Source organism: Poecilia reticulata, chromosome 11 (genome assembly GCF_904066995.2).
Source record: "Poecilia reticulata chromosome 11, P_reticulata-male-v2, whole genome shotgun sequence".
Classification (NCBI taxonomy): Eukaryota; Metazoa; Chordata; class Actinopteri; order Cyprinodontiformes; family Poeciliidae; genus Poecilia; species Poecilia reticulata.
This window is the reverse complement of record NC_088840.1, coordinates 22,806,937-22,827,242: the sequence shown is the minus strand read 5'-3', so window position 1 is coordinate 22,827,242 and position 20,306 is coordinate 22,806,937. Positions and strand designations below refer to the sequence as shown.

At 38.3% G+C, this 20,306-nt stretch overlaps 1 protein-coding gene across 2 annotated transcripts; it reads left to right on the top strand.

Annotated features, from left to right (window-relative positions):
* Positions 1-344: 344 nt before the first annotated feature.
* mindy1 (MINDY lysine 48 deubiquitinase 1) lies at positions 345-16,301 on the top strand. Of its 2 annotated transcripts, XM_008422245.3 has the most exons (13): positions 345-628; positions 737-869; positions 2,181-2,913; positions 5,782-6,033; positions 6,606-6,820; positions 7,514-7,571; positions 7,905-7,969; positions 9,152-9,310; positions 9,750-9,852; positions 10,330-10,472; positions 10,962-11,156; positions 11,225-11,392; positions 11,901-16,301. In XM_008422245.3, exons 3-13 carry the CDS (start codon positions 2,586-2,588, stop codon positions 11,964-11,966), a joined length of 1,752 nt encoding a protein of 583 aa, XP_008420467.1. In that variant the 5' UTR covers positions 345-628; positions 737-869; positions 2,181-2,585; the 3' UTR covers positions 11,967-16,301. The 2 variants fall into 2 exon arrangements, with proteins under 2 accessions (XP_008420467.1, XP_008420466.1); XM_008422244.3 differs by lacking the exon at positions 737-869.
* Positions 16,302-20,306: the final 4,005 nt, after the last annotated feature.

Genomic DNA, 20,306 nt, shown 5'->3' with positions numbered 1-20,306 from the left:
TCGTCTTCTGACTGTTCCTTTAGGACACTAAATATCCCGCATATTGTTGCCATATTACTGTTACAACCTTTATTGAAATGAGAACACACTTCCGTCCTCATAAAATATACATTTCGTTTCCTTGCCTTGGAGGTTAATCGCTTTTGTAGCCATTCACATAAAACTGTGAAAACTATTTATTACCTCAAATATTTATGACCATAGTACAAATCTAAACAACAAAACATCAATGTGTAACTCCAAGTTAGAAATTCGCCTGATTTAAAGTTTTGCCACCCAGATTTCCTAAAAACGCAACACAAGTGACGTCACCCTGGCACGAGAGCTCCGATTTCCGAGGCTAATAAAACGCAGCATGAGTTGACAAATGGCCGCTCGTATTCTCTGTAAAAGTTAGAGTCATTGCTGTCCTGAGCACAAACGGATCTCGCTGTAGAATAATCCCATATAAGCCCATATTTTATAAACAAAAGTTTTGTCCGGGCAGGTTAAACTGGCGCTTCAAGCTGTGACGTGTCAGTTATCATTTGGTGGGCGGGGCTTACCGGAGAGGAATGTAAACAGCTAGCATGCCTGTTCAGCAGCTACCATCAGCGCAGATCACTGAGGCGCAGTCGATGCTGAAAAGGTGAGGCAGTTAAAACGTATCTTCTTTTCAGAAGTGACAGCAGGAATCAGCGTCGTATTTCTTTTACACTTTCCACCTTATCAGTTTATGTTCTTGCTGTTTTAATAGGTAAGTTAGCCCAGTTAGCCCAGGGAGCTAGCTGCAGGTTTGCTAACGCAGGGAGTTGTGTCAGAAAGCTGCTTAATGATGATGAGGCATCAGCAGGACGGGCGTTTCATGGCTGAGGCAGGTTCCTTTTGAGGTGAGGCTAGTTTTAAAAACTCTGTGCTAAGCTAATTCTGTCAGGAGTTTGAAACAACTGTTTCAGGTGAAAGTTTTGGCTAATAAAATGTGTTTAATAGAGCGACGCTGTGTTTTCTTATCTGACTAGGAAGCATTGTGGTAAACTTAAGCAGTCGCTTTGCTGACTAATGATCGTTGTCAAGGTAGCCATTTGGTTAAAGGGAAAAACCTCACTTCGGTTATCTTTCACTTCCAAACGATATCGTACACCAGACAGTTCCTTGCGTTCACTTCCTGTTTCGCCTGATATACATTTCTAAACTATAAACATGTGCAAAGCAGGGTGTGGCGAGGTCACCTGGCCACATATAGATCAGCAACATTTTCAAAAGAGTCGAGCGTCATAGCAAACAAAAACACTGAAAGAACCTTTAAATAATACCACAATTTTGTGATAATTAAGGCATCTCCAGAGTCTCAAAAGATGAAATTGTGAAGTCATTTCGTTTTATATTAAAACCAATGGGACACTGTGACCAATTTTATTTTATAAATTTCAATAAATTCAATACAAAAAAAACTTTTATTAATTCCAGAGAGTAGCTCATATTGTCCAAGATTCTTTAGAGTTGTTGTTGATGCTGTGGGAAGGAAGGCTCTCCTGTAGCAGTCTGTATTACAGCAAATCTGGAGAAGCTTCTGACTGAAGACACTGCTGTGAGGCACAGCAGTCTCATGAAGAGGACGCTCAGGGTTGAGCATAGTTTTATTGATTTTTATGAAGAATCCTTCCCACCGTCTTCTCCAAAGGTTTAGAACAGAACCAGAACCAGCCTTCTTTATCGGGTTGTTGAGGTTTTTTTAAGTTCCAGTTCTGATGCTGCTGCCTCAACAGATGAGATTATATTCTCAACAACAGACGTGTCTATTATATGCAACATTTTGCAGATCATACAAAATCTTATCCCCAACTCCAACCTCTATCTTCAGCCAGATAGAGAATATAAGAGGAGTGGCAAAAGCAAATGAGGTGGATTAGCAGTGCTTGCTAACAACTTGTGTAATCCAGGACATGTTGCTTTGGGATATCATCTCTGCTGCCCAGAAATTGAGCCAATCATCAGACTGTCATACAACATTCTTCAGTCAGAGGCTCCTTCAGATTCGTTGTGAGATGGACTGCTGTTGGATGTCCTCAATGCCCACAGAATCACCATCGAGATATTTTGATATTAATCTGATTAATTGTTTCAGCTCTAAGCAGAATTATATCTATGATAACAAAGAGTCTCAAAGTGACCACAAATAGATCTTTGTTTTCTCTCTTCAGGTCTGACTGGACGTCTGCTGACTGAAGACTCAGAAAATCCTCCGTTCCTTTTCCAATCCTGGAACGAAAACTAAGAGGACAGTCAATTCTTTTTTAAATTTTTTTGGGGTCTTCCAGTTCTCCGGTGTTCATTCTTCAGGTCAGGATGAGAGCCTGACCGGCACCTGAAACTCTGGATGTTTATTTACAGACAAAAAGGCAGAAAAATGCAGTTTTTTCTGGGAGTTTCAGCAGAATTTGGTCACACTGAGATGTTCTTCACGACCCACAGAGCCTCATCTTCCACTTAAATCACCCTGAAGATAGATGTGCTGATCTCATGAGCCATAAATTCATTTCTCCTTTAAAATCCGGAAAGTGAAAGCCCGAGTCCGTCTGCATCCAGTTTCATCGGTTCGGCTGATCATGGCAGAATCCAGCGCTCCGCCAGCCGCTCCAGCTAGCCTGCTGATTGGACGCAGCAAAGAGGAGCCGAGTCTGAACACGGAGAGCCGCTCCAAAGAAATGAACGACTCCGTTCTTACAGATGGGTCCGACCGGGAGGCGAAAGTCCAAAACATCAGCAGTAAAGAACCGGAGGAGGATGACGAGGCCACGCCCACACCACCCGAGTCATCGCCTAGTCTGTCGGAAAACGAGACGATGACCATCGCTACGACGGAGGACGAAACTCTGTCGGTCCAGCTCAGACACATAAAGACTGAAGGTGGAGCAGGAAGAGGAGCAGAGCCAGGTAAGATGGCATCACGGATAAATAAATGTTTAATTCAGCCGTATTTTGGTAACAAGTTCATGTTTTATGGCCGATGTGTCAAACTCGAGGCCCGGGGGCCAAATCTGGCCCACTATAGCTTTTTTTTATGTGGCCGACTGGACTCCAGACGCCAAATTATATAAATCAATCCTCTAGTTTGGTGTGATTGATCACTGACATTTTTTTTCGCTAAAGTGGTGGAAAACATTGGGTTCAAGTAACAGTAACTCCCACTTGCAGGTGACAATGTTTCTTACTTTTACTCCTCTGCTGCCTCAGGAATACTGGATTTCAAGTTAGTGCAGTCAATATGACGGGTAACAAAAAGTCACATTTTCACAAATGAGTGCAAATATTGCAGAATTTCTTTCAAATATTTCTAAATTAGCAACAGAGAACCATTGATTCTGATTGAAAAAAATCACCAAAATAATCATAATAACCTGGATGTTCTATACCATTTAATTTAAGGAAGAACTTATCGAATACACAGCTATTTATTGATACTTGAATAGTTTCTTAATGGGTTTTGTCAATACATTATTCCACAACTGGCCCTTTAAGAACATTGATGTGGCCCAAAATGAAAATGAGTCTTTCTGAGGGGTCATTTAAAAAACTTCCAGAATGTAACATCACAAATCAGAGGCCTGCCCGTCACCTAGCAACCCCAGCTGCGTTCCGCCCGTCACCTAGCAACCCCAGCGGCATTCCGCCCGTCACCAAGCAACCCAAGTTGAGTTCCAGCACTTTTAGTTCTGGAAAAGCCAATTTTGTTGCTGACTTACGTCCATAAAAACTCTTTAACATTCTTGTTGGTTGTGTTTAAAGATGTTCGGTAGTGTAAGTGCGTCTGTTAGCAGCCGTTTTAAGGTGTGAGTGTAAACGTTGTGTTGGTGGGTGTGACAGGGAGTTTATTTGGATTTAAAGAGACAGACAACTTAAAACATTTCATTCTGAAAGTAACTCAAAACAGGCAGAACTGAAAAAACTTAAGTCTAACTATAATTTTGTGCAAATAAAAAAAAAAAGTAATAATAGACACTTTAACCCAGAAGATGCTAAATGGAGTTCTGGTAGTTCCCAAAAGAAAGAAAGCATCTGCTTTGAGTGGTTTTAATTTAGTTTTTTTTGTTGTTGTTTTTTTCAGTAAAATGCTGTAATAATGCTTTTTTTTTTTTACATTGGCTTTCCAAAAAATAAATTTTAATTGGAGTCAAATATGACAATTTCTTATTATTTTATAATAGGATAATGATAAATGTGGGTATTTCAAAAACAAGCAATGTTAAAATAAGTTTAGTAATTAAAAACAGAGGAAATTCCCATGGTGCCCAGCTAAACTAACTAAAACCTGTGTACATTTTCTTTACTTTACCTCAGCTGCATCAATCTTTTCACAGCTAATGTGGATTTCTGGTTTTATGCAGCATATTTCTAAAAGGTTTATTTATATATACTGTATAAAAAACCCAAATAATTTTATGTCCCGTCCTCATTTTCTCTGAATCTGCAGCGGCTGCTGTGATGGTATCCGTCCTTCTCTACTCATTAACAGACTCCTCTGGACCTTTAGCCTGTACAAGATACACTCAATGTAGGACCAGGCTGTTATCAGTACAAACTTGATGATTATTACAAATTAAAGATGAAAGAGTTTCTAACAATAAACTATATTTTAACTATCCACATATAGTTTGATATTTGTGGAAAGGAGCCGAGATAAAGAGGGTTCAGATGTGAATCCGGTGACAGTCGGTCCCCTTGGTGTTAGCGGGGCATTAAATGCCGAACTGGCTGGCTGTATTTGGTACGGCTGCGTTCCAGCTGGTTAATATTCAGGAAACTGAGACGGAGCAGAAAAGCTTCAGTGATCCTTTGTTTTTACTGGACAGTGGCGGCAGGCCAGCAGAGCAAAACAACGGGAACGAATCCCACCAGCTGCTTAATATTTAAATTAGTTTAAATGGGATTAAATCATATTTTTTAATAAAGTAAAGTGCTGCGTAAACAGCACTTTTCTGCTAAAGTTTTCATGTAACAAAGATTTTAGAAATATTACATCAAATTTTATTTGGATGGAAAAAGAGTATATTGTTTTATTTTTAGAGAAACTAAAATCCTCCATTATTCCTACTGTAACTGAAACTTAACGATGTTTTGTAGCTCTTATAATCCATCATAACTTTATATTTGGCATATTTTTTATTTGAAAGTAGCAGCTGAATTGTTTTGTTTTTTTTCTGTAGATTTCCAACTTCAGTGAATCCAGATAAACAGAATTAATTAATTTAATTAACAATAATCAGGGTAACATTTAAATAACTGATTTCTGGATTCTGTTGAGGTTTACAAGATAATATTTGAAGTAAAATGTGATAAAATAAAGCTGCAAAGTTCTAATAATGTCATAAAGTTTGTGTTTTACTGCCATTAATATATTTTGACTTTAACAAACAGTCAGAATAAGGACTGCACCAATATTAACATTTGTACCAATATTGATATCTGAAATGAATTTTGCTGTTATGGCCGATAGTTGATATTAAAAATATTTCACTACAGTTTTAACACCTTTTGCAAAAACAAAAACAACCAGAAACAGTCGGAAATAAATACTGTTTTATTTATCGGACCGATACGATATGTTAAAAAATGACTAATATCGTCTGGTACCAATGTTATCGCTGATGTATCGTGCATCCCCAGTCATGTTAAATATTTTATATTGATCATTATGTCGGAACAAATCCTCTGGGTAATGAAACTCCTTCCTGCTTCGTTCTGTTGCCTTCCTGTTACCTAAATCGGCCTGAATCATCTTCTCTCTCTCTCTCTGTTTTCCAGCTCCAGACCCGGACCTGGAGGAAACCTCGTCGGGGATGACGGCGGCGGACTCCGATGAGCAACGGGAGTCCTCCGACTCGGCGTCCTTCTCCATTCCTAGCCTGGACCTCTCCGACGGCATCACGACCACGGGGAACTCCCTGGACATCGAGGACGGCTTGTCGTCCGCCTGCTCCGCTCCGGGCGTCGAAGGCGGCTCTCCGTCCGCCGAGGCTCCCGGTCTGAAAGCCCACGAGGCGCTGGAGGCGGCAGGTGAGGTCATCCCTCTGGATTTAACCGTCATTAGCCGCGTTTCTGTTATAAATACGCGCAAATCTTTGTCTAATTTTGAAAAAACACAATTTCATAATTGCGTTGTTTCCATTAAATAAGAAATGCAACAAAAATCACTTGTGAATGAACTTAAATCATTTAAAACATGCAGCGGCTTCATCCTCCTTCCACTTCCTGTCGTCTTCGTCTTTTTCACCAGCAGTAACGTCCAGCTGCGAAATACCACCTCATCCTCGTGCAACAACTTTTTATCAAAAAACAAAACTGCCTTGTTTCCCATTAAGCAAATTTATATTTACAATTCCAATTTCCAGAATTGGCCAATGGAATCGCAGCTAATTAGCATAAAACTACACAAAATAAATTTTCTGAATGGAAACATGACAGTTTTAAGAAAGTTTTTCAATTAAAAAGTTTGTAAGGAGTTGTTTTGTTTTGCGTTTAATCTCATCACTTTTTCACAGATGTTTTACAGCCATTAATGTCGTTATAAATGTAATGTTTAAGTTTGACGTTTGAGCATTAGCTGTAGTTTTTCTGCCTGACCACAGGGGGAGCTGTTGCTGCCGCTGCTGTTGTTTCTGCTGCTGTAGCTGCTGCAGCGGCTGCAGCTCCTGCGGCCGCAGAGCCGGGACCCTCCATGCCGGCTTATTACCTGGTGAAGTGGATCACCTGGAAGGAGAAGAAGACTCCCATCGTCACCCAGAGCGAGAACGGACCCTGCCCCCTGCTGGCCATCATGAACACGCTCTTCCTGCGCTGGAAGGTAGATCAGACCGTCCTTTAAAGCTCCTAATAAAACAATGGAGTTTTAGAAACAGAAAAAAAAAAATTAAGAGAATAAAGTAACAAAATTACTAGAATTGAATCATACAGGAATAAAGACAAATTAATGAGAATAAAGTCGTAATAATCTGAGAATAAATTCATAATATTACCAGAAGAAAGTCGTAGCAAACATCAGATTATTTTCACTACCAGGACACAGTCTGCTGGTGATTTATTTGTAAAACCAAACTAACTTCACAAGACGCTCAACAGTCATAATTTTACTGAAGTTGTAGTAGTGTTTTTAGTCTGGCCCAAATATAATAATAAAAAGATCCTACAGAATAAAAAATGGACTTAATCTGAACAAAAACAAAATACATGTTGATTCAAAGTAAATTTTACAACAAATTATGTTCATAATAATCAAGTCTGGTGTAAATTTGTGGTGCAACTTAATTAGTAATCATATAATTTGTTGCCTTATCTGTTGTCTTTATCAGAATAAACTATAATTTTTAAAAGAAATTAAAGTATTTCAGAAGATAAATTCTCAGCTTTTATTAAAAACTTCTAACGTTACCCGAATGGCCATGAATCTGATAGTTTCTACAGATTTAATGGCTGCCTGCATGATAAACCTTAAAGAGCTGATTTGAGCACATTTATTGTTTTTATTCTGTTTATTTAGGCCAAACTTCCTGCGCAGACGGAAGTGGTCACCACTGAGGAGCTGATGGCTCATCTGGGTGAGTTTCTGGTTACATCTCTGCATTTTTCTGAAACATAAATGACAACGCTGGCTTTTTTCTGGATTAGGCTTATTCATTAAACAGATTTAAAAACTGCGTCTAATATCCTGAATGTTCTGTTTTCGCAACCTGCCGGTTCCACAGTGAGCAAAAAACATAAAAACCGGAGGTAGAAATGAGTTGGTAATCTTACTGACGCGCGCGCGTGTGTGTGTGTGTGTGTGTGTGTGTGTGTGTGTGTGTGTGTGTGTGTGTGTGTGTGTGTGTGTGTGTGTGTGTGTGTGTGTGTGTGTGTGTGTGTGTGTGTGTCTGTGTGTGTGCGCCGTATAGGAGAGTGTGTTTTATCAGTCACACCCAGAGAGAAGACGAACGCCATGGAGCTGAACTTCCAGCAGGTACCAACACACTGAAAAACATCCAGATTTAAAACAAAAACGTTTCTTTTTTTAAAGAAACTTTTCTTTTAGTTTCAGTTCTGGGCGATTATGGTTCATATTTCATGGAACTACTGTTTTTTTCACACCATGTTTGATTTCCAGTCTTAATTGATACTTTTTGTTTCTTTCCTTTCTTAAAAAGAAATTACAAATGACAGGAAATATTTTTCTATATTCATCATCTGTGAGTTGATATTGATCGAAAAGTACAAGTTCCCATGTTACGTTTCACTTGTAACAAGGGAAAAATGTCTTGTTATAAGTGGAAAAAAACTGCCAGTGGAACTAGAACTGAGTTTCTAAGTAACGACCTGGGCTTGGCTGGGGTTGCTAGGTAACGAGCTGGGCCTGACTGGGGTTGCTAGGTAACCGCGCAAGAAATTATTTAGGCAACACAAGCTCCTATATTTATCTGAAAAGTTACTTGTAAGTTAGTTTTGTCTTATTTTAACTAGATATTTGCGATAGAAACTAGATGAAAATGTTTGGTAAATTCAGTCTATTTCAGTTTCACAACGCATTATTTGCAAACCCAGGATGTCCACACATCCTTTAAAAGGTTTTATATTAATGTATCTAAAATTAAGGCCTTAAAATGTTTTAGGTTCATTTAGAAAATGTAAGTTGGCTTTAATCAGGAGTGTTAATCTCATTTTTAATCTCGTAGATTTTTTTTGGGGGGGGACGGGGGGGTTAAGGAATTTTACTGTCAGGCAAATGTTTGAGTCATCTACAAGCATAATTATTGCGTTTTGTGGCTCAGTGCTGTTGTGGCTACCGCTAACTAGCTGCTAAAATACCAGCTGGCTAGATATTTAGCTTTTATCTGTCTTGGTGTGACGTTCGTCTTCACCACTGGCTCACTTTTGTTGCTACACTAATGCCAAATAAAACATGAAATTCACTTTGGTACATTTCTGCTGTGATACAGGTCTGAAGTTTCATTGTTAATGGTCTTAAAAAGTCTTAAATTCGTGACTCTGTATGTTGTTTTTGGAGTGATGGTTTCTTCCTTGCTGAGTGGCCTTTCAGTGCGTCTACAGAGCAGAAATCTCTGTATTTCTTGGTTTCAGACGTCGATGATCAGGACTTGAGTTCAACCTAATGTTGTTGAACTGACTGGCAGCTTTGTGTCTGCAGAACATGAGCGACGCCATGGCGGTTCTTCCGAAGCTGTCCACGGGTCTGGACGTCAACGTGCGCTTCACGGGAGTCACGGACTTTGAATATACGCCAGAGTGCATCGTGTTCGACCTGCTGAACATCCCGCTGTACCACGGCTGGCTGGTGGACCCACAGGTAACACGCTAACCCAGAGTTAGCAGCAGCGCTCAAACGTCAACTAATTTAGTAACTGATTAATCATTAACTGGAGAATACAGACTCAAGAGCAAACAACACTCAGAGCAATAATTAAGCCAAAACTGGACCAATTATACGTACATTTTGCATTTTGTGTAAATATATTTTACCCAAAACTGCTCAAGTGGTTCAGATTCACTAAAGGAATGTTATGAAAAATTTAAAATCTGTAGAATGTAGCAACTTTTAAATCGGATTAATCGTCAGAATAATTGATTATTAAAATAATCGTTAGCTGTAGCCTTAGTTAGCAGTAAGCTAACGTGGAGAACATTAGTTTGCATCTTCTGTAAATTCCTCATATGAGGACGTGTAGAAGCAGAAACTCTTCCTGGACTCGTTTGGCTGAAGAACCGTCCACTTTGTGTGAGTTTAGAGTCCAGAGACGGTGGCAGCTGTGGGGAAGCTGAGCTACAACCAGCTGGTGGAGAAAATCATCGACTGCAAACACTCTGCAGACAGCAGCCGAGTCAGTGAAGGTGAGCGCACTACATGCCTGAAGAGGCATGTAGGACGACATGTTCAAAGCTGCTGCCGCAGGTTCGAGTCCCGGCCTCTTCACCGCGGCTCCCCCTCGCTAATAATCAACGTTTCCTGTCAACTCGCTGCAAAATAAAGGCCACAAGAGCCAAAAAAGCCTTAGAAAATAACTGGCAAGGGGTCATTTTCACATTTCATCCAAATTTTCATGTTCTTTAAATGTGTCTCTAAATAAAATATCCAATGCCTTTTACAAAAATAAAAACAAAACAATGAATAGTTAAGGATAAGGTTTGGGGTTTTTTGAGTGTTTTTGTTTTAAACCTGGAAAACCTGCAAAATACTTTTGACTGCTTTGCTTATTTTATTAAAATATTCTTTATTTAGTTTATTTGTAGCTGGTAAATTAAAAGATAAAATAGTTTTGCAGTATAATTAAGAAAGAGAAATACTAAAAACAATGGTTTTATGTGTAGGTCTGGTGGCGGAGCAGTTTCTGGAGTCGACGGCCACCCAGCTGTCATACCACGGTCTTTGTGAGCTCAACACCACAGCGAAAGAGGGAGAGATCTCCGTTTTCTTCAGGAACAATCACTTCAGCACCATGATCAAACACAAGGTGAGGAAACGCTCCCTGCAGTACCACCACACACCGCCAGGGGAGAGAGAGTGAGAGAGCCTGCAGTACTACCACACACCACTAGGGGGAGACAGGCACCCTGCAGTAACGCCACACACCGTCATTGGGAGAGAGACATCCTGCAGTACCTCCACACACCACTAGGGGGAGACAGACTCCCTTCACTGCTACCACAACGCTAGATGATGGAGACAGCCTGCAGTAACACCATACACCACTAGGGGGAGACAGACACCAAATGCTTGATTAAAAATGCAGTTTTTTTAACTATTTTTAACTGCAGATAAATAAACAAATAAAAATAGTTTTATTTGTTTAAAATAAAACTATTTTTATTTTAAACAAAATAAATAGTTGTAAATATTTATGAATAATGCTATTTTTCTTTTTTTCAAAGTGTCAGGTAATGTTTGTTTAATTAGCTGTACTGAGGGTGAAAGTGACCTTTGCCCTCTGCGTCCTCCTCAGGGCCACCTGTACCTGCTGGTGACGGATCAGGGCTTCCTGCAGGAGGAGAGTATGGTCTGGGAATCGCTCCACAACGTCGAAGGAGACGGCAACTTCTGCAACTCCGACTTCAGGCTGAGCCACGCGCCGGAGCGTCCGCCGGCCGCCGCCCACCTGCCGCCCAGCAGCCAGGAACAGCAGAGGCAGATCGACCAGGTCAGGACTCCTCCGCCGCTCGGACTCCTTGTTATCCTAATTATTATTAATCAATGATTTCGCTTCAGGACTACCTGGTCGCCGTTTCGCTGCAGCAGCAGCAGGAAGGCCCTCCTGGACCTCTCAGTGACTTGGAGTTGGCCCGGCAGCTGCAGCAGGAGGAGTACCAGCAGCAGCAGCAGCAGTTCCAGCAGCAGCAGCAGCAACAGGCGGGGCCAGCACCGACACCACAGCAGGTATCAGCTGCTCAGAGTGCTGAAAACACAAAACCTCACCAGAGAATTTGGTTTCTACTTCAAAAATTGTTTGAAATAAGAAGGTTTTCAACCGTCTTATTGAAGTTAGCGCTTTAGCGTTAGCTTCTGCAAAATGCTGTGCTGGTGTGGCGCTGTAGCTTTCATTAAATACCAAATATGTGTAATGTGTTAGCATTAGCTTCTGCTAAATACCTTGTTGATGTAACAATAGTTAAATACCATGTGGGTTAGTGCTTTAGCATTAGCTCCAGCTAAATGTTGTGTTGGTGTAACACTTTAGTGTTAGCTTCTGCTAAATCCTGTGCTGGTGAAGTGCATTAGCATTAGCAAAACTAATGTCTGATTAGTTCTTTAGCGCAGCTAACATTTTATTTTAGCTCATAACTGATAGCCGTGTTTCCTCATCCATAATAAAGAAACATAAAATGATATTCAGTAGTATTGTTGTGTTTTCCAAGCGTGACTGTGTTGTCTGTGTTTCCTCCAGGTCAGAGGTCAGGGGCCGCAGCAGGCCAGAAGAAGAGAGAAGGAGTCGGACTGCGTCATCCTATAATCGCGTCCTGTTTAGCGCCTGCGGCCTCTCGGAGTCTCGCACACTGAGTTAGCTGGACACCAAACATGGCTGCTTTCGTCCAGCAGGTCTGTGTCCTCCAGTCGGGAAAACGTAATCAAAGGGAGTCCGTCGGACCGGACGGGTCCAGCTGAAGAACGGACCCGCCTCCATGAAGGGCTCACCGCAGCAGCCGAGGTCTTTACCTATAAACTGTCTAACTGCTGCTCTACGGTCGGTTTTATTCATTAATGAGAAACGGAAGCTTAACTGTTGCCAACACTTTAAACCTTCTGTCGGATATTTAATTACTTCAGATTATTTGACAGCGAGTGAAGCAGTAAAGTTTTATTTTACTATCATTCAGACACATTTTCTAACAGTTTGGAGGCCAGTGGTTGGTTGCTTTGTCAGAAACTTCCCCCACTTATTAACACGTCAACAAAAGTATTCAGAACTCTAACTTTTTCACATTTTGTCACTTTAAAACCAGAATTTCTCAATTTTATTGGGATTTTATGTGATTGGCCAACATGTGCAAAATTATAAAGTAAAAGTTAAATAGTTCCTATTTACAAAGAACAGTCATTCAGATTGGACTTTGAATGACTTTGAATATCAGTTTTTAAGTGTTGACACAGTTGTACTTTGACTAGGCCATCCTAACGCAATGATATGCTTTGATCTAAACTCCCCTAGCTGCATGCACTGCAAAAACACAAAATCTTACCCAGTATTTTGGTCTAATTTCTACTGCAAATATCTTGGTACACTTAAAACAAAGAAAAAACTAACTTAAAAGTATTTTTCAACAAGATACAGCAGCTGATTTTAAGTCTATAATTCATTAGTATTGATGAATTATGGACTAGAAAAAGTTCTAGCTCCACTGGCAGGTTATTTCACTGTAAACAAGACATTTTTACCATCTTATAAGTAAAATAATTTGCTGGTGGAACTGGCAAATTCACACTACTTTGTGTTGGTCTGTTGCATAAAATCCCATTAATTCACAGCAAAAACAAAACTTTACCAAACATTTTTGGTCTAGTTTCTTGTGCAAATATCTCAGTGAACTTTAAATATGACAAAACTAACTTGCATGCAACTTTTCAGCAAGATGCAGGTCATAATATTGACTTTTTAAAAAGCACCAGATACACTGGCAAATTATTTCACTCTTAACAAGACATTTTTCTCATTTTATAAGTGGAAGTAGTACTTCTTAAAATCAATATTAAGGAGTTATTCACTTAAAACAAGCTCCTACATCTTGCTGAAAAGTTACTTGTAAGTTGGTTTTGTCAACTTGGTCTATAAACTTGACCAAACTTAAATGGTAAGATTTTGTGTTTTTGCAGTGCATACAGTAAAGTTTGTGGTTTTAACAAACTTTGATAAAATGAACAAAAGCTCAAGGTGTGAAACTATATTTCCAAGCTACCACTGGAATAATTAATTTACTTCAGTTTTTTAAACATTGATAGAAACTTACCAAATAAATCGTGAATCATGGACCTTTTATTAAACATCTCTAATATGTTTCTTTGGGACTCACTAAAGCGATCTCTAACTGCGAGTCTCTGCTCAGCAGCGCCCCCTGTTGGGTTACCTTTATGGTTTTTTCCAAACAGAGAGGTGTAGTCAGCCCATTGATGCTGACAGCCCCGTTATGTCGGCTTCCTGAATCCTCCATTTTGTCCTCTCTCGTCTCTGTTGTTGGCTCTGTTCTCCCAGCCGTGTTGGTTGTATTGCAGAAAACCTGAACGTTTCACAGAATGCGTGAAAAAGTTCACTGAACTGTTTAATTATGAGCTCCAGAATATGCAGCTGGTCTCATCTTACACCACTGTAAGATCATTTTCCGTTCCCTGTTTGGTTCCTGAAACATCAGAACCAAAGATGGGGTTCTGAAGCAGGAGGTCTTACTCTGACTCTTTTTATTCCGTTTAAACGACAGAAACGCAAAAACACCAAATCTTACCGAGTGTTTTTGGCCTAGTTTTTACAGCAAATATCTTAATAGACTTTAAATAAGACAAAACTAACTTACAAGTAAGTTTTCAGTAAGATATAGTGGGTTGTTTCTAGTAAATAATCCCTTAATATTGTTAGAAAATGATTTAAAAAGAAAAGATATTTTCACTTATTTCATAGCTGGCGTTACCTAGCAACACCAGCCAAGACCAGCCCGTCGCCTAGCAACCAGCTCGAGTTCCACTGGCAGATTATTTCACTTTCAGCATGGGAAAAATGTCTTGCTGAAACATTTTATTTCAGGAATACAAAGATATCAAAGATATTTGCATTAGAAACTAGGCCAAGATTTTGTTCTTGAAGTAACTTTAGTGTCATAGAGGAAGAAAAAGCTGTTAAGTTCACAAACATAAAATTGTTCACTGCAAAAAAGCAAAATCTTACCGAGTGTTTTTGGTCTACTTTCTTGTTCAGATGTCTTAGATTTGTCTTATTTTAAGTGAACTAACTTACAAGTAACTTTTCAGCAAGATGGTAGCTTGTTTTAAGTCAATAATTCCTTCATATTTATTAAAACGTGTTGGTTCCACTGGCAGATTATTAGACTTGCAACACAATTTTCCCATATAAGTGAAATAATTTACATGAAACAAGCTTCTAGTCCGTGCTGAAAAATTTCTTGTAAGTTGGTTTTGTCTGATTTCAAGTGTACTAAGATATTTTCAATAAAAACTAGACCAAAAATACTCTAAGATTTTGTTTTTGCAGTGAAAATTCTCACTTTTGTGTCATAGATGAGAAAGAAATCCTGTTTAATCCACAATCGTGACATTTTTCTGTTTGCTTTGTTGCCAAAATCCAGATTCCTGCAGCTCTGATTCCAGCTGGAAGCCCAAAGATTTGCTTCTTAGATGTGGAGGATCTTATAAAAGCTTAGACAGAAGGAGATTTTATAGAAACTGGAAATTTATTTGTGGTTTACTGGTTTGGTAAATCTGGTCCAAACAAACCGGTGGATGTCCGATGAGCTCCGATTTCGTTCTTTGCACTAAAAAAAACTGTTTCCGTTACCAAACCTGCTCTGGGAAAAGAAACGATCCGTTAATCGCTTGTTGATGCAGACGATTAGCTGCTCTAATCTCTGGTTTCCTCATCAGAACCGACCTGAGTTTGATCAGTTTCTCACCTCCAGGTTCATCTCCGTCATTTAGTCTCACTGAAAACTAAACATATTTCAGTAATTCAATTTAAAAAGAGGGAAACAAAAAGCTAAGAATACTGAAAAGGAAAAGCACTTACTCGTTAATGTTTTTTGTTTGTTTGTTTTTTTTACAGCAGTTTTCTTCCTTCCACTTAACTTTCCGCTTGGATACAGAACTCATCTTGTTGGGCTATAAACTTTCGTGGCTTACTTTTCAAAACTGTCCCATGGTCATCCAGTTTGATATTTAAAAATTAGATTTTATTTATCTGGAGTATATAGTGTTTGTTATGAATCAGCCTGTAAATAACGTGTCTATATAAAAGTTTTCATCTGAATTACTGACACTCTCAGACCACTTTCAGCCTTATTTGTGTCAGTAAACATAAGTATGATTATTCAGAGCATAACAAGTCAATAAGAAGTATTAAGTCTTCAAATATTAATCCAATCAGTAGAAGATGTGATTTCCACAGAGGATTTTACTTAAATTTGAGCCTTTCTGTGTTTGTTGAAGTGAAATTTATTGAACTGAGGTGATTCTGTGGGTTCTGCTTAAATCTTAAGAACATTTTCCAAAGATGATTTAATCCTCGACTGTATTTGCTAAACCTTAATTTACTTTAATTTTATGTCTTTGTTTGAGCCGTAGCGACGTCATGAAGCAGAACCTCCATCAACTCTGTTTGTGCTGCAAAAAACACAAAATCTTAGAGTATTTTGGTTTAGTTTTTGGTGCAAATATCTTAGTTTTCTTGAAATAAATCAAAACTAACTTTTAAAAACTTTCCAGCAAGAAATAAGAGCTTGTTTTAAGTTAATAATTCATTATGAAAAACTTCTCGTTCCACTGGAGTTTTGCTTGTTATAAGTGAAAAAAAATCTGCCAGTGGAACTAAAACTGGTTGCTAGGTAGCGGGCTGGGGTTGCTAGGCAACGGCGCCATAATCTGCCATTAGAATTAACACAGTTAAAACAAGCTTCTATTGGCGTTTTCGCACTGCAAGGAACGGAACGGTTCCGACCGTGTTTGCATTAGAACTTGCGTCCGGTTCCACCCGGTTCCAATCGGGCCGGCCAAGCGGTTCTGCTTAGAATCAGCAGCTGATTGGCCGCTGGTTGCTATGGAGTCAGACGTTGATTTTCCGTTGACAGCTGGCTCTCACTAAACTATATTTTATTTTGTAAAGAGTGTTCGTTTCAATATGTTTATTATTAGTTTTAATTAGCAATGGATTCGTCTCAATATAGTGCCATCACCTGGTCTAATGATGAGGTCATTTTTTTCCTCCGCTTACTCGCTGATGAACGAGTACAGAAAGATTCAGATCGTCAAGAATGAAAAAGTTTTCCGCCGCATCTCTGAGGAAAAGGCTTCGGCCATTAGTTTCAAAAATAATGACGTCCGGTTCCGCTTTGATGGCGCCCTGAGTGTATCTGCAAACACAACAGGGCTGGAACCGTTCCGTACCGTACCGTACCGTTCCGTTCTGTTCCTTGCAGTGCGAAAACGGCTTATATGTTGCTGAAAAGTTGCCTGTAAGTTAGTTTCCTTATTTCAAATGTACCAAAGTATTAGACCTGTAAATGAAACCAAAAATACTTGGTAGTATTTTGTTTTTTTCGTGACTTTTCACTGCGGATGTTTAATGGCTTCCAGCTGAAATATTTGATGTCGTGTCTCCAAGCTGCGATATGAAACGTGGAGTAAAGTCCCAGTGAAACCTTCTGAGCGCCGTTATTTCTGTACTTTATCACAATTTGATTAAAAAGCTCTGAACATCTCCTGCTCACCACTGACGCTGCGCGGTTGAAGGTTTTCTCCTCTCCAGTTGTTTCCTCCTGACAGTCGGTGTTGTAGCTCCAGAACCGGGCGGCCCAAATCCAAGTGCCATGTTTGTTTTGGTGGTTTGAGAGCCGGTCTGAGTTTTCCTGTTTGTTTGTTTGTTTGTTTGTCTTCTTTGTTCTCTCATGATATTTTAACCGTTTAACTGCTGTCACTACGGTAATGATCTGTTTAATTAGCCATTTTGTCAAACTGTCAATAAAATCTGAATCAATGTAAAGGTGCAGTTCGTCACTCCGTTTGTCTCCAATAAGAAGTATTTATACTATAAAGCAGCTTGATTTTGTGTAACTGTTAAATAGATGCTCTTAATTTTATGGATTTATTTATTTATTTTAATTTAGGGCTGATATTTAAATAAACTAATTCAGTTAATCATTAACTTGAGAATATACTGAAAGGCAATGTGCTAAAAAAAAAAGCAGTAATTAAGAAACTGTAAAAAAAAAAAAGTCCATATTTTGCAGTTAAGTTGTAAATGGTGTTTTTTGTTAGTTTCAATTGTTTGAAATGCTGTAAAATAAAAATAAGTTTCTTTTGAATATCCTTTTCTACAAATAATCAAGAATTCACTAAAAGAAGGCCGTGAGGCTACATTTGAGGAAAGTTACAAAAAAAAAGAAAATGTTGCAGATTATTTTATTGCTTTTGCCATTTATCAAATAGAAAAAAAATTAATTCTAAAAAAATGAGAAGTTTGGTCGGATTTAACAAAGTATTAAATGTAAAACTATATAAAAAAAAGTTATATAAAATCATACGAGAATAAAGTCAGCATTGCCACTTGTCGTAAAACTTGTCCTAGTCCAAGTTTTACGAGTTGATTCTCAATTTTTGGCTAAAAAAATATTTTCTACAATATGGACAACATGACTTAAACTACATAAGCTTATTTTCTAAGTATTTAGCTTTAACTGAAATTTTTTATATAGTTTCCAATAAACAACATAAGAGCTTTTAAATCTGTTTTGTAGTAAAATACAATGAAATATTTTCATGTTTGCATCTTTTTTTTTAGTCAAAACCAGATCAAAACACGTTTAGATTTGACCAAGATGTCTTTAATATATTTAGTGACATGACAGAAAGTTAGAAACGGGGAATCCTTTCAAACGAAACATATTTAGAATAAATGCACTTAAAGTTTCACATTGAAAGTGTGGAGAGCTGATGAAAGGAACAGAGAAGGCAATGAAAGGTCCTGGATATCGGAGCGAGTTGGTAATAAAACTCGCTCCGATACGTTCAGATATTCGATATAAAAGCACTTATGAGGGCTAAAAACATTCATCCCTCTGGTTGCATTGATAAGTTTGTTTGCTCTGTACATATCAAGGCATCTTTCTTACTTTTCTTTTTTTTACATGAAAACGTATTCACACAGAAAAGAGAGATCACAAAGACGGTTTGCTATTTCAGTTGCTTATCTGGTAAACTTTAGTCACAGCTATGTATAAAGTAAGAGGCTTAAAGTTAGCAGAAAGTAACATGATGCTGCTTTCACAACAAATCTGTGCTTGTCCTTCAATAGTGGTTAAACCAACAAAAACAAAAAAAACATTCAGGAAACCTGGAATATCAGTCGCCTTTCAGCACCATCGGCTTTATTCCATTTGATTATTTCTGGAAGAGATTCACAGAAAATATGGCTGGAAAAATAAATAAAACACAGGAAGTGACCTAAACTTGCAATGGAGCGGGCATTAGTCCTGGTTTTCACCACGAAAATAACATTTAGAAATTTATTTCTGTCTGAGATAAACTAGCAATTTAACCAAGTTTCACTTTATTAAAGTTTAAAAGTTTTTGAGGAGGAGTTTGATTCATTAAAGTGGAGATTTAAATAACATTTGGTGCCTCAAACCTAAAGTTTAGTTAACTTTGTCCTTGCTAGCAATTTAGCATTAGCCAAATAAAGAGAATAAATGTTTATCAAGCACAAGATCAATTTACCATGTAGAAGTTAATGTTTTAGAGAAAACATGAGAAATGTTTTGTCATTTCATAAATTAACTGACTGTACTGTTAGCTGCTGTTAGCGAGCGGATGCTAATTAGCATTTTTGTAACAATGTCTTCAGTTTCATTTCATTCATCCAGATTATAAAACTGTTGTTAAATATCAACGTTGAGCCGTTTCATGACTTCACGATGAAAGCTGACAACTTTCAGACAGCTAGCTAGCTAACATGGTAAACATGCTAACACCTTTTGGGCTACGCTCACCATGTTCACTCATTCAGAATAAAACGTAGTTGGTAAAATTTGGGACATTTTGATGAATTTATCATAAAAATGTCTGACTAACCATCAAAACGACAATGTTTTGGTTTGAAGTGAGACTTTTAGTCATTTTCCACTGTTGGAGTTTTTATCTTTCAACTTTTTTAGAAATGGTGGAAAAAATGGGGGACAATATAAAAGCTAGTTACATATGATTAAATTGGATTATATTCCAGATTTTTACAACTACTCATCTGCATAAACACAGAATTTAGCTTTTACACAACGGACGTAAATTTATTGCTTAGAGGTAGTAAGGGGCTAAAATGGCAAAGACATGAATTGACTTGGTAAAAGTCATTATATAATCTTCAATATGCTAAATATAAACAATATTAACCATAAACATTTGCAATTTATGGTAATTAGCTGCTACATTTAATGTTTTCTTATATTTGATGCAACATGTTGGTAGCAAACTTTAAAAATGGCCTAAAGTCTGTTTTACAGTGAATGAGAGAAACATTCAAACTCAGCCCAAAATCTGCTAGCAAGTCGACTAACTTCTACATTTTCATTAATGTTAGTAAAGATACACATTTCAACTAAAATACTAAACCACATGAGGAAACTTTGTTGTGTTGTATAAATATTGAGTTAATACTTTGTGTTCGGGACTCTGGAGTGAAGTCGGCGTAACATTAGATGAGCCTGAAGTTTCTGCTCGTCAACACTGAAAACGGACATCACGACATTTTCATGGACTAAAGAAAGCAAAACAAACACTTCGACATGTCCAGAAAATCCCTCGTCACTTTAAAAACCCTTTTCGCTCCTCAATACGGACGATCCTGATTGGCCAGCACTGGTTAGAGGAACGTGTTTTAACCAATCAGGGGAGAGAATGTGGAGCGTTAAATTCACAACACTAATGTAATTTGTAACAAGCTAGGCTATCTGTTGACGTAGCAGGCAGCTAGCGGAGTCGAGAGCGAGCTTCGATTTCATCTTTTCTTTCAGTCAATGCTTTAAATTTTAGCTAATGTTAGCAGTTTTCCCAAAACAAAAATAAATCTGATAAGAATAAAATACTTGCG